A 12695-nucleotide genomic window follows, 5' to 3' on the forward strand; every position below is an offset into this window, starting at 1 on the left:
CCCATCTTTTTTAATAACAGTATGTGTGCTCCCTGACTCCCCTTGTCAGATGATTCCTGGGAGAAGAAAACACCCCAGGTGTTTAGCTGCTTGTGTAATAGTACTGCCAAGGCTCAGATGCTAGATCCACCTCTGACCTCTCCCCTGCTCCACCCATACTAACAGCAGCAACTCTGGCCAAACACTTGATGCCCTGGGAATTTATAGCTGTTTTGTAAGAAGGATTACATATCTGATCTATGATAGATACATTGAATTGCTACCATTGTTATTTAATTATTCCTCTAAGGAACTTGGGGTGGCATAGATAGTTCTCTTCTAGCCCTCTTATCCTTCCAACCTGCATCTCCCCAGTTCAATACTTTTAACCACCACACCACTCTGACTCTCAATTGCAGAATCAGTATAATGTTTTCAGGAATGAAATAGGCAATTTACGAAGGAGGATTGCATATCTAACCTAAAGATGATAAATACTTTGCATTTTATGACCATATTGAAGTCATCTAGAATCAATCAACCAACCAACCTGCCAACCACTCCGTCATCAGACAGAAAGCAATTTGGTGGAAAGTGCACTTAGGTTAGCAATAATGACAAGATCAAATTTTGCAGTAAACCCAAATGCTAACTTTGTGCCAACATCTAATCAGACAACACTATTACAAGACCTAATATCGGGCTCATTCAGCAATTTATCCCCCAATGCAATATATCCATCACCTGTCAACAATGTCATCTGGCGGGCTATACAGCATAGAGGTGGGCAACCATGTGTGTGCCAAGGGACACATTCCTCCTGGGGCATCTGTCAGGGGCTGCATACTGGCAGTGTCACCTTCCTTTTCCGCTGCTATTTTCATAGACCAAACAGGTCACTTTCCATGCAAAAGAATGGATTCTAGTGGGAACATGTTCCAGTATTTGAGACATAGTGCTGCTGATCTAAAAATCACCATCCTTCAACAGAGGAACTTCAAAAGGGAGACTTCATGCTGAAGCTGATAAACAAGAGTTTATCAGTAACTTTGATTCTATTGTTGAGCCTCAATCAACGCAATGGTTTTCTCTTCCCCCACGGCTGTTAAATTAGCACAGTAAAGCTAGGAAGACTGTGTCTTCACTGATTGCTACATCCTGTTAACGGTTTCTGTGCTTATCTTGTATACAATTAAACTTGACAAAAAACTACCAAATAACATATCTTCCAATTTCATGGCCATTTGGCTGCACAGTTTTACTTCCCCCTCCCCCCCTTACATAGTATGGATATTTACCAACTAGGGATAACAGTCATTCATCTGAGGAACTGAGATTCAGTCCACAAACACTTATGCCACAGCGAGTGAGTCACCAAGGTGCCAAAATACTGTTTTCACTGCAACTGACTAAACCTCTGGAAGCAATTTCCCATGGGTTCTTTTGCACTAACTTTCCGCAATAATTTCCAGGAAAAGATCTTTGCAGGAGATAGCAACACTTGCTACTTCAGGATTAGATGATGTTGGACTACAACTCCCATCAACTCCAGTCACCACAGCCAGTGGCCAAGGTTGATGGGAGTTATAGTCCAACAACATTAGGAGTGTACTATGTTGGCTATCCCACTGCTTATCAACAAAAGATGTAATACACAGTCAATAGTCCAACAGCCACTGCTGTAGCTGTAGAGAGAGAATCCTCATTCCTTGCCCATTGTAAGGAATATAGCTGGATCCTAAAGGTTTTCATTAGGTGTGGCTAGAGCACCACTGCTGGATAGGGGTATTGGGGCAGAATGCTAATAGTGGAGTATCAAGCTTCTGGTACAAATCTAGAAACCAGGCAATGGTATACTTTGAGGTACTGTCAGCATTTGCCAAAGCAGGGCAAGCTCAAAATTCATTCACAGTTTGGACAGGGAATTAACACCCTATTCCATCTAGGTCTTCCAGAGGACAAGCCTGTCAGCTGTTCGAATCCCAGAGTACTTCTACAATGTTAAGGTATTGTGGGTGATCAAATCAAAGATGTGCTCCTGCAACCCTCCAAGCTTTCCTGAACAACACAGGTAGAACTCCTGTGGTTGTTAAGTTAGTGATGTTTACCTAGTAAGTTTATTGCTCACTTCCATGCCCTGTAACCTGGCATCTCCAAAGATTTAGGGGCAAACTATGTTAAGTAAAATATATTTCCATTCCCTCCACCTTTGTTTTTAAAGGAGCAGATGGGGAAAGGGAGAGAATCAGGACTGTTGTCATGATAGGGGGAGCTGAGCCTTTCCATCTGCACTGTGATCCCATCGGCATCCTCCCCAAGCTATTCTTTGCCTTGGGAAGGAAGCTACGCTTGGTGTCATGAACAGCTGCAGCAGTCCCCCTCTATATTTCTGATCCAGATTGCCCCTCACAGCTCCACTTTTGCACATCCTGAATACCTGCCGTTCGGCATATAGTATATGTTGATGTGTCTACAGCCAGCCTGAATAGTAGGAATGTCAATATGCATTCTATCTTGTTCCCTTTGCCAGTCAAAAGGGTAGCAGTCCCCATTACTGAACATATAACAAAGCAATCGTATAAAGCCTTTGGATTAATTCCAGAAAATTAATGGTAATGTTAAAGCCTGCAGTATACAGCTAATAGGTTTAATCACATTTATTGAGGTCTTTTCCACATCTACAGGCAAATACTAGCATCATATCTGACATTTGTTCAACTACGGCTGTCAGAATTATGAATCAGTAGAGAATATTTCTGGAATGATCATGGTATTCATTCTTGCTTCTATTAAATAGTCTTTATTTCCATGCATGCTAATCGATTTGTTATTCATTCCTACAATGTCCACAGGCCACAGGAGACCAGTCAACCTACACCAGAGGACTAATAAAATTATAAACATGCAGACTCCATTTAATGTGTGCACAGAATTGCCACTCGAACATGCCGTTCTGAAATAAAAATGGGATGGCAATGCATTATCTATTTCCACAAAAACAGCTTGTGAGTGGCAGTTTTCTAGATCAACGGAAGCTGTTCAGCATCTCAAAGTTATTCAAAGATGAACTCACAGAATGTGGAATACAACTTTAGTGGAACTGCAAAAGTCACATGATGTTCACGGTCACAGAACCCTGATTTACTGCATATGAACCAGAGATCATGATTTACAACGTGATTTGGTTTGCTTGGAGTTTGTTATAAACCACAGCCCCTGGTTCCTATGCAACAATAAGCCAGGAATCTATAAAAGTGAAACTAAATGATGCCACAACTACTTACAAAAGAAAGAGGGTTTAATTTCCCTGACCTGTCACTGTACCACAAGAACATGGGAAGTGTACCGGGGGGGGGGGGCAAAGTGCATGAGACAGTTGTATTTTGTGGTTGTGCTAAATCGCGGTTAGCACTGTATGCTAAGTGGGCTGGTTTTGTATAATTTACCAGGAATTGTTCGTGAATTAAAAAAAATAGAATAAACCTCTCTGTAGTCCAACCACTGAAGTTAACACAAAATTAGTTCCCAGTGGACTATGCCCCTTAGGTTTAAAAACAAAACAAAACCCAACCACAACCAAAACAAACTCAGCAAAAATGCACTAATGCAATGACCTTACCTTAAGGTTAAATGACATAACCATTTGACATGTTGAATTTAAAGCAGAATGTTCCTGTCATAGCATACACATGCCTTTTAGACTCTCTGTATGTTTTGTACAGAAGTCTATGTTTATTACTACCATTTCACAATAATCCTTTGTAATAGCAGTTGATTTTGTTACAATTTAACCTGCTTTCCAGGTAAACTGACTCACAACATACACACACAAAATTGTTTTAAAATCCCCAATGAAATCACAATTAAAATAATAAAACCAAACACATAAAAGATCATGCATAAACAACTTCACTAATGCTATAGCCATCATGCATATAGAAGACAATAAATGCCAAAGTAGACAGGAAGATCTTAACTCATCCTAAAAACCTGCTGTAAGCCAGCATCCTTGGAAGATAAATTACGGCACTTGAATTAGGCAACAACTGCCACCTAGAGGCCATTTCTTTTACTTCAATAAAGCTTGCTGCCATATAGCTTAGCTGTATGATCTTTTTGTTAAGATACTTTTTAAGCTTCCCTGTTTATTATTATGTGCTGGGATGCAACACAAAAGTGTTCAATGTCCAATATTCTTACAAAATCATTTCAGTTAGATCAGCAGCTAAGCATATTTTCGTCATGTTTCAGAATCTGTACTTCAGAGAACTTTGGATTTTTTTTAAAAAAGCAAATGCTAGTTACTTTTTGTAAATTCCACACATAAGAACATAAAGAACTCTTCCAAGGGTCAATTTACACATTACTCTTTTAGTGAGAGGCACATGGCACAGCCAACTTGCTGGCACTAAGTAGGTCTTAGTGAGTACCTAGATGGGACAGTATTTAGACATCTCATGTATGTCCACTTGAGTACCATGATTGTTGTTGTTATGTGCCTTCAGGTCGACTACGACTTATGGCGACCCTATGAATCAGTGACCTCCAAGAGCATCTGTCATGAACCACCCTGTTCAGATCCTGTAAGTTCAGGTCTGTGGCTTCCTTTATGGAATCAATCCATCTCTTGTTTGGCCTTTCTCTTTTTCTACTTCTTTTTTTCCCAGCATTATTATCTTTTCTAATGAATCATGACTTCTCATTATGTGTCCAAAGTATGATAACCTCTGTTTCATCATTTTGGCTTCTAGGGATAGTTCTGGTTTAATTTGTTCTAACACCCAATTATTTGACTGTGGGATAAATAATAATAATAATAATAATAATGACAATAATAATGACAATAATAATAATAATAATAATACCATCCCATTCAGCAGAAAATGTGGAATGGCTATATTTTTCCTTAACAGTGTTGCAAAAATATTTTCTTCTCAGTCCATACATCTGATTAAGTTGGCTACAGCGCAGAAAAGGCCATGTGGGAATGCCCTTACTTCTTCCTATCCAAGTAATAGTTGTTTTGAGGCACTAAACATGAATGCAATATTCCCCTTCAAGTGGGATACCAGTGGGAGATGTGCTGGAGGGGGGCAAGAGGCAATGCAGTAAAACCTTTATTAGCAAATTCTTATGTCAAATTCCTATAACCTGAGCAACTGGACCCTTAGAATTAGTCATGATCAAGAGTGTAGACTTAGCAAGGCCTCTCTCCCTTTGGCTTCGAGGCCAAAATTTCCAGCCCTCCAAGCTTCTTTTGCTGACTCAGTTCCATAATTCTGCATAACCACCATCCTACCTTCTCTCCTTGGCTTCTCCTATTTTCCATGGCACATCTCAACCACCCATTGTTCCCTCATGTCCCCACTATTCAGACCACTTCATAGTTGGTTCCACTTTCTTTGTTCCAACCAGCATTTACTCACTCCTTCACCCACTACTATATACAGGCTGTGAAGTTTCTTTAATGCCTCCTTCTCACCTTAGTTCTGTCTCCTCTGCTCTTTTCCTCCAGTGTAATTCTCCACCTAACATACCTTTAAACTTGTCTCTGTGGTCCCAATCCTACATATCCAGCCTACTTCCAAGTTCTCAGCCTTCTGTATGCGAGGGGTTAATTCCAGCCAAGCCATTAGCTTTTCTCTCCCTCACAGGAGCTGTGCTGAAAATGGTTACATTTCCTGAGCAACTGAGCTTTCCATGTCCCCAGATAAGCTCAGTCAGTGTCAAAGACTTCACTGCCACAAGTGCAATACAATACAGATGACATGGCATTTACCTGCTCCAGAGTTAGTTGCTTTGAAATGGTATCATTTTCCAGTTTTTTAATTTTCTTCATCAGTTTGTTCACTTGGAATTCCTGTTCCTGTTCTAAATGCTGCTCGAGTTCAGCCTTCTCATGTTGTAGCTATGATCAGAAGAGATATTGAAACTCAAAATGTAAGTATTTTAAAAGCTACAAAGCACTTATAAGCAACATTGAACTTATCTGAATATTTTTCATTACTGGCTTTTTTTAAAAGACATAACTAACAACACATTTTTCTTAACATGAGAAACATTAATGAAGCATATATGCAGTAAAAATAAAGGAAATTATCAAGCATTTTGAAATGACAGCATCATCATCTTAATTAACAGGAATCTCCCCCTTATTCTGCTTTCTCCTACGCGTTAGGAGATGCAGGTAAAGGACTCTTCAACACCCCACACTTCCAACTGAAGCTTTGGGCAGCTGCAGCCTGTATAATGGGGCAAAGCCACCCTCCCAATACCAGCACTGCTGCTATTATTATTATTATTATTATTATCTTTATTTATACCCCGCCCTTTTTCCAAACTGGAACTCAAGGCGGCTTCCAGATAAAAATAAGTACACATCATTAAGAACCTATAAACATATAAAACATATAAACATATAGAATCAGCATTAAAACAGGATTAAACTATTAAGATGTTAAAACCAATTACTCTTAAAATACCGCAACCCAGTTTAGGAGCATACAAGTAAAACAATAACATACAGCATCCTCTTCAGTCACTACCCTTAAAACCTTCAGTTCCAAAGGCCTGCCGGAAGAAAAAAGTCTTTAGCTGTCGGCGGAAGGACTGCACGGAGGAGGCCATTCTTGCCTCCCTACGGAGGGAGTTCCAGAGCCTAGGGGCAGCCATTGCTACTGATTCGCTGGAAGGTGCTGAGGGTTGGTGAAATCAGGAGGGTGGCTCCGCCTCACCACCTGCACTACTACCCTCTTGGGGAGAATTCTTCGATTAATACGTGCCTTAACTGATCACTCCTGTTAGATCCATTTCATGCACAGGAATCTGCAGCTGAGATTCATCAGAATAGGACGCCTCCTATCCGAAAGTCTCTGTTGCAATTCCCATTAGAGAGGCTGGAGCTAAAACACTCTTTCCCACATGACCTATAACATGGGTAATGGATCAATGGGCAGAACCAGCTGCTGGACCTTCAGGCCCTGTTCAGTTAATAGGTGCCCCATTCTGAAAATTAGCTGCTGGCCATGACATAGCAGATACATTTTGAATAACATCCTTCTCAGTGGAGAAACAGAAGCAAAATCTTTTATTTCCTTCAACAAGAGAAGAATACTGGGAATGTTGGAGATAAGCAGATGTATTCTGGTGTTTTTTAATGACACTCCTTTGCATTCCATACCTGTTTGTCTTTCCCTTTTCCTGGTGCTCCTAATCTTTTCCACTCCCAATTATTTATTATTTATTTATTTTTAAAACTTATATACCGCCCGACTAGCAATAGCTCTCTGGGCGGTGAACATAAATACAATAAAATACAGGAAAATACAAAAGCATCACAATCTAAAATCAAATTTCACAATCTAAAAACTGCATAACTAAGATCAAATTACAAACATTACCATCATTAAACAAAAAATTAAAATGCCTCGGAGAAGAGAAAGGTTTTAACTTGGCGCTGAAAGGATGACAGGGTCGGCGCCAAGCGCACCTCCTCGGGGAGACTATTCCATAGTTCGGGGGCCACCACTGAGAAGGCCCTTGATCTTGTCACCACCCTCCGGGCCTCCCTATGGGTCAGGACCCGGAGGAGGGCCTTCGTAGCAGACCGTAGTGTACAAGCCGGTTCATAATGGGAGAGGCGTTCCGACAGATATCGTGGTCCCGCGCCGTATAAGGCTTTGTAGGTTAATACCAACACTTTGAATCTGGCCCGGAAGTGTACTGGAAGCCAGTGCAAGCGGGCCAGAACAGGTGTTATATGGTCCGATCGCTTCGTTCTTGTTAGCAGTCTGGCCGCCGCATTTTGCACCAGCTGTAGCTTCCGAACCGTCTTCAGAGGTAGCCCTACGTAGAGCGCATTACAGTAATCCAAACGTGAGGTTACCAGAGCATGTACTACTGATGTAAGATCTTCCTTAGTCAGGTAGGGACGTAGCTGGGCTACCAACTGAAGTTGGTAGAACGCATTCCGTGCCACCGAGGCTACATGAGCCTCAAGTGACAGGGAAGAGTCTAGAATGACTCCCAGACTACGAACCTGTTCCTTTAGGGGGAGTGTAACCCCGTCCAGGACAGGATATGTATCCACCATCTGATTGGAGAAACCATCCACCAACAGCATCTCAGTCTTATCAGGATTGAGACTCAGTTTGTTAGTTCTCATCCAGTCCATTGTCGCGTCCAGGCAACGGTTCAGCACATTGACCGCCTCACCTGAAGAGGATGAAAAGGAGAAGTAGAGCTGCGTGTCATCAGCGTACTGGTGACAACGCACTCCAAAACTCCTGATGATCGCACCCAATGGCTTCATATAGATGTTAAAAAGCATGGGAGACAAAACCGAACGCTGCGGGACCCCACATTGGAATGCCCATGGTGTCGAGCAATGTTCCCCAAGCACTATCTTCTGGAGACGGCCCGCCAAGTAGGAGCGGAACCACTGCCACGCAGTGCCTCCAACTCCCAACTCCGCAAGCCTCTCCAGAAGGATACCATGGTTGATGGTATCAAAAGCCGCTGAGAGATCAAGGAGAATCAACAGAGTTACACTCCCTCTGTCTCTTTCCCGGCATAGGTCATCAAACAGGGCAACCAAGGCCGTCTCAGTGCCAAAACCAGGCCTGAAACCCGATTGAAATGGATCTAGATAATCGGTTTCATCCAATAGCGCCTGGAGCTGGTCAGCAACCACTCGTTCCAAGATCTTGCCCAGGAATGGAACGTTCGCCACTGGTCTGTAGCTGCTGAAATCCTCTGGGTTCAGGGAAGGCTTTTTCAGGAGTGGTCTCACTGCTGCCTCTTTCAGACAACCGGGGACCACTCCCTCTCGCAAGTAGGCATTTATCACTTCCTTGGCCCAGCCAACTGTTCCCTCCTTGCTAGTTTTTATTAGCCAAGAGGGGCAAGGATCTAGTACCGAAGTGGTTGTATGTACCTGTCCAAGCACCTTGTCCACGTCCTCGAACTGAACCGACTGAAACTCATCCAACAAAACATGATAAGACTGTGCTCCAGACACCTCACTAGGGTTAACTGCTATAAAATGAGAGTCTAGGTCCCGACTTTTTGTCCCAAAAAGTGGCAATGAAGAATGTGAAGTACTGGCCTAGTTCGGACAATTGTTTGAGTGTCGTAACTGAGCACTCATGCCTTGTCCTGCCTTTTCCTTACTCCCGCCACATGCCAGCTTCAGTGCAAAGATCCTTGCTTGCATTAAGCCAGAGTTCCCCATTACATCCAAATACTGCCAGACTCCCCCAGTTTGGGCATAACAAGGAACCCTGACATAAATCAAGCACTTGTTTACTAAATGCATGTAGCTGTCCCATAATGCAAGTTCTCTGGGTGGTTCACAAAACAAATACAGCAATTAAAGCTGGTTGGTGACAGGAGGAAGAGAAGGGAGGGATAATGGAAGAGCACTTAGCACCAGCACTCAGTAGTTTATGAAGCCTCGAATGATCATCTGGAGCATTATGTTTACAGCCTCCACATAACATAAGGACACAACAGAGCTAGCTTTTTGCAGTCCTACATGAATGGGATAGAATTCAGCTCCCTTATAACTTAAAAACTTTTCAGAGAACTGGAAAGGGTGCATAGGGATAAAGGCTTAAGGAAGGACAGTGCTGAATCCACATGACTAAATCATAGTTCTAGTCTCAGAGAAGTAGTGGAAGCAGGGGCAATTCCAGTATGGAGTATGTTAGAGATTCTATGTGTGCAGTTAATCGGCTCAAACTTAATGTCAGGATTTAAGTCAACTAATGTGCAGAAAGTTAAGATAATCCACTCTGACCCACTGAATACCTAAACACACAGACAGGTCTATGAAAGTTTTGTTTTACAATCATCAGCCTCCCTCTGAAAGGTTTTCTTCTGACAAATACACTATTCCAAGATATCTGCTAATAAGGCATTTCCTCTTCACTGTGTTTGTGTAGTGCATTACCTATGGAACCAATTACTGTGTTACATAAACCTAATTGAACAAAGTGCCTTTACAAGGCCAATAAATAAGCACAGTTTTACTAAAAGCAACATCCGCGCACTTTACAGCCCAGACTAGCACAATATGTCATGACATGCTACTGTAAAAAATATGTTCTCAGAGGAGGTGGGTCTGAGTAAGTGTTCCTCTTGTATGTTCAAGCATACGTTACTTTAAAATTAAGCTGTCAGGTTTTAAGGGTATTTCAAATCAATGCCTTCTCATACTAAAATTGAAAAGCTGATATCCCAGTGCATTTTCAATCACAATGCAAATAATGCCGATGTGGAAAATTCTTGCCAAGCTGCTAATGGGAGATCTACAGCTCTCATACTGGCAGTCAGCTTTTGTATTTACAGTATGCTGAAAAAATCTTCTGGAAGCTTTTTTACAAATGCCACTTTGAATATACTCTCTACATCCCTACATTGTGAAAGGCAAAGGTTTAACAATGCATGTGTGCAGGCATTATGAGACAGCTGTTTTGCTAATTGTTTTGCAATGGCATGACTGATCATTCCAGAGAGAGCAGAACAGACAGATTCCATCATCTTGTGAAAGATCTTGAAATTTTCTGAGAGGCTATAAATTAAGCAGATCAATGCAAAAATCACACAATTTGCACGGCTTCAAAATAAAGGTTCTGTGTTTATAGGATTTGGGATCTTGTAGCCTACAATTCTAGGACTTCCTGCAGCAATTTTCTTTGTTGGAAAAAGGCAAGAGGCTATTGGGCTCATGTCCCTAGGCATCTGTTTAGCCATCGTGAGAACAGAATGCTGGGCCTGTGATCTGATCTAGCAGGGCTCTTATGTCCTTACACCTGGGAAAGACGAGCTTAATCTTTAATTTTAAAAACACCTAAGCAAAGGGAGCAAGAACACTACATCCAGAACATGCAACATCCCTATCTCACATAAGAGCAATTTAAGAAAAAATCTCTCTCATGATAGAGCTGAAGATGTAATATCTGGGCCACTTTGGTCACAACAATGCCAGCTTAATAAGCCATAACTGACTAAATCAAGAACAAGATTGTCCACACATTCACTCCACCTGTCACCTCACATGCTTGCTTTAGTGACTATGTTATGGTTACTTTTACCAGAGCTGAGGAACGTCAGCTCTTGTCCCCTTAAGCCATGCTCTCTTTCCAGCTCTAATGTGGCTGGGATGTAGCCTAGTGTTCAAAGATAAGAGTCATGTTCACTGCTCCACCCATTTTGGGTCTGGCCTTATCCCATACTGGCACGCAACCCTCAGAAGGTTCCCCATAAGGGAAAGCAGCCCTTGTGCGGAAAAAGACTCTGTATTCCTGCTTCAAATTCCATTATGGACAAAACTGGAAAGTGAGGTTTTATTTTGGACTTCAAGCCATTATATGAAACCAGGATCAGTTTCCAGCTAAATCGCAGTTTATTAAGCCAGGACTGCTGTATCCAAACTGGCCTGAGTTGTTATGGGAAACCTTTTCCTTCGACTCTAAGGAATTCCATTGTCACTCCAGATTCTTACAGATAACATTTCAACCTGACAAACTCCCAAATGAAATAATTGGGAATGGAAAATTGCAACAGGGAAATTTGCATACACACTTAAATCTGTATGTGCAAAGTGTTAGCCTAAATTTATTTCTGAACATAAAAGAGCTTTTATTCAGTGCCAATAGATTCCAGGATGTTCTTTCAATATATGCTTTTGAACAGTGTCCATGGGGACAGTGTGTGACATAGAAACTATCAGCTATATCATTACCTAACTATTTTTTAATTGGTTAAATGTCTGGGTTTCAACTCAAAACTTGATTAATCAGTCTTACACACTGTTTATGTATAAACAATCTTACAAATAATTATCCAAAAGGAAGGTAGGTTTTTTTGAAGTGCATTACAAATTTAACAAGGTTATTTGTTGTTGTTTTATAAATGTATACCCACCTTTTCTGAATTGTTGTGAAGGTGGTTTGCAACAGCAATAATAAATTACAAAAAACAATACTAACTAAAAGCAGCAGATTAGCAGATAAAACAACAATATCTAAATCCACTGAAACGTGTAGTAGGTGAATATTCAAAACCAGTGAAAAACCAGTTGAATTACAACTAGAAGACAAGATTTCAAGAAAGTAAAATCTAAGCATACTGGATTAAAATACCAGGGGTGAGCAGAAATGTTTTCAACCTAGTACTGACAAGTCACTGTTAGCACAGCTACCAGGTATATTGAAGTTGAGAGGACATTCCATAAACCAAAAGGAAACATTTCATAAACATTTCAATCACCCTCCAGCTGACCTCAGCAGGCAAGAAAAATTGGAGAAGGGCCTCACCACAAGATCCATACAAATCAGCCAATATTTTTATAATATTATGACACAAGGACCAGTTTGACTTTGTGTAAAAGTTCACCAATACGAAAGATCAAGCAGCCTTGACACAACCATCCACGGGTATGAAAAGGGAAGGGAAAAAAGGCTGGGATAAGCTAATTGATGGTTTCTAATTTGAAATTTAATGGTTGTGGTTTTTAAAAATAGTTTTGCCAATATAAACTGGGCATTGCAAGGTTACTATATAGAATATCTTTATATATATATATATATCTTTATATATCTATATATCTATATCTATATCTATATATATATCTTTATATATCTATATATCTATATATCTATCTATCTATCTATATATATCTATATATCTATATATCTATATATCTATATATC

At 40.8% G+C, this 12695-nt stretch overlaps 1 protein-coding gene across 1 annotated transcript in view; it reads right to left on the bottom strand.

The window, feature by feature from the left end:
* The window catches only part of CCDC6 (coiled-coil domain containing 6), an 87911-nt gene that overhangs the window by 20093 nt on the left and 55123 nt on the right, over positions 1-12695 (bottom strand). Inside the window, exon 3 of the mRNA XM_061635101.1 lies at positions 5759-5887. Coding sequence (XP_061491085.1) covers positions 5759-5887 — 129 coding nt within the window. The remainder of the gene's footprint in view (positions 1-5758; positions 5888-12695) is intronic.

Source organism: Rhineura floridana, chromosome 7, assembly GCF_030035675.1.
Source record: "Rhineura floridana isolate rRhiFlo1 chromosome 7, rRhiFlo1.hap2, whole genome shotgun sequence".
NCBI lineage: Eukaryota > Metazoa > Chordata > Lepidosauria > Squamata > Rhineuridae > Rhineura > Rhineura floridana.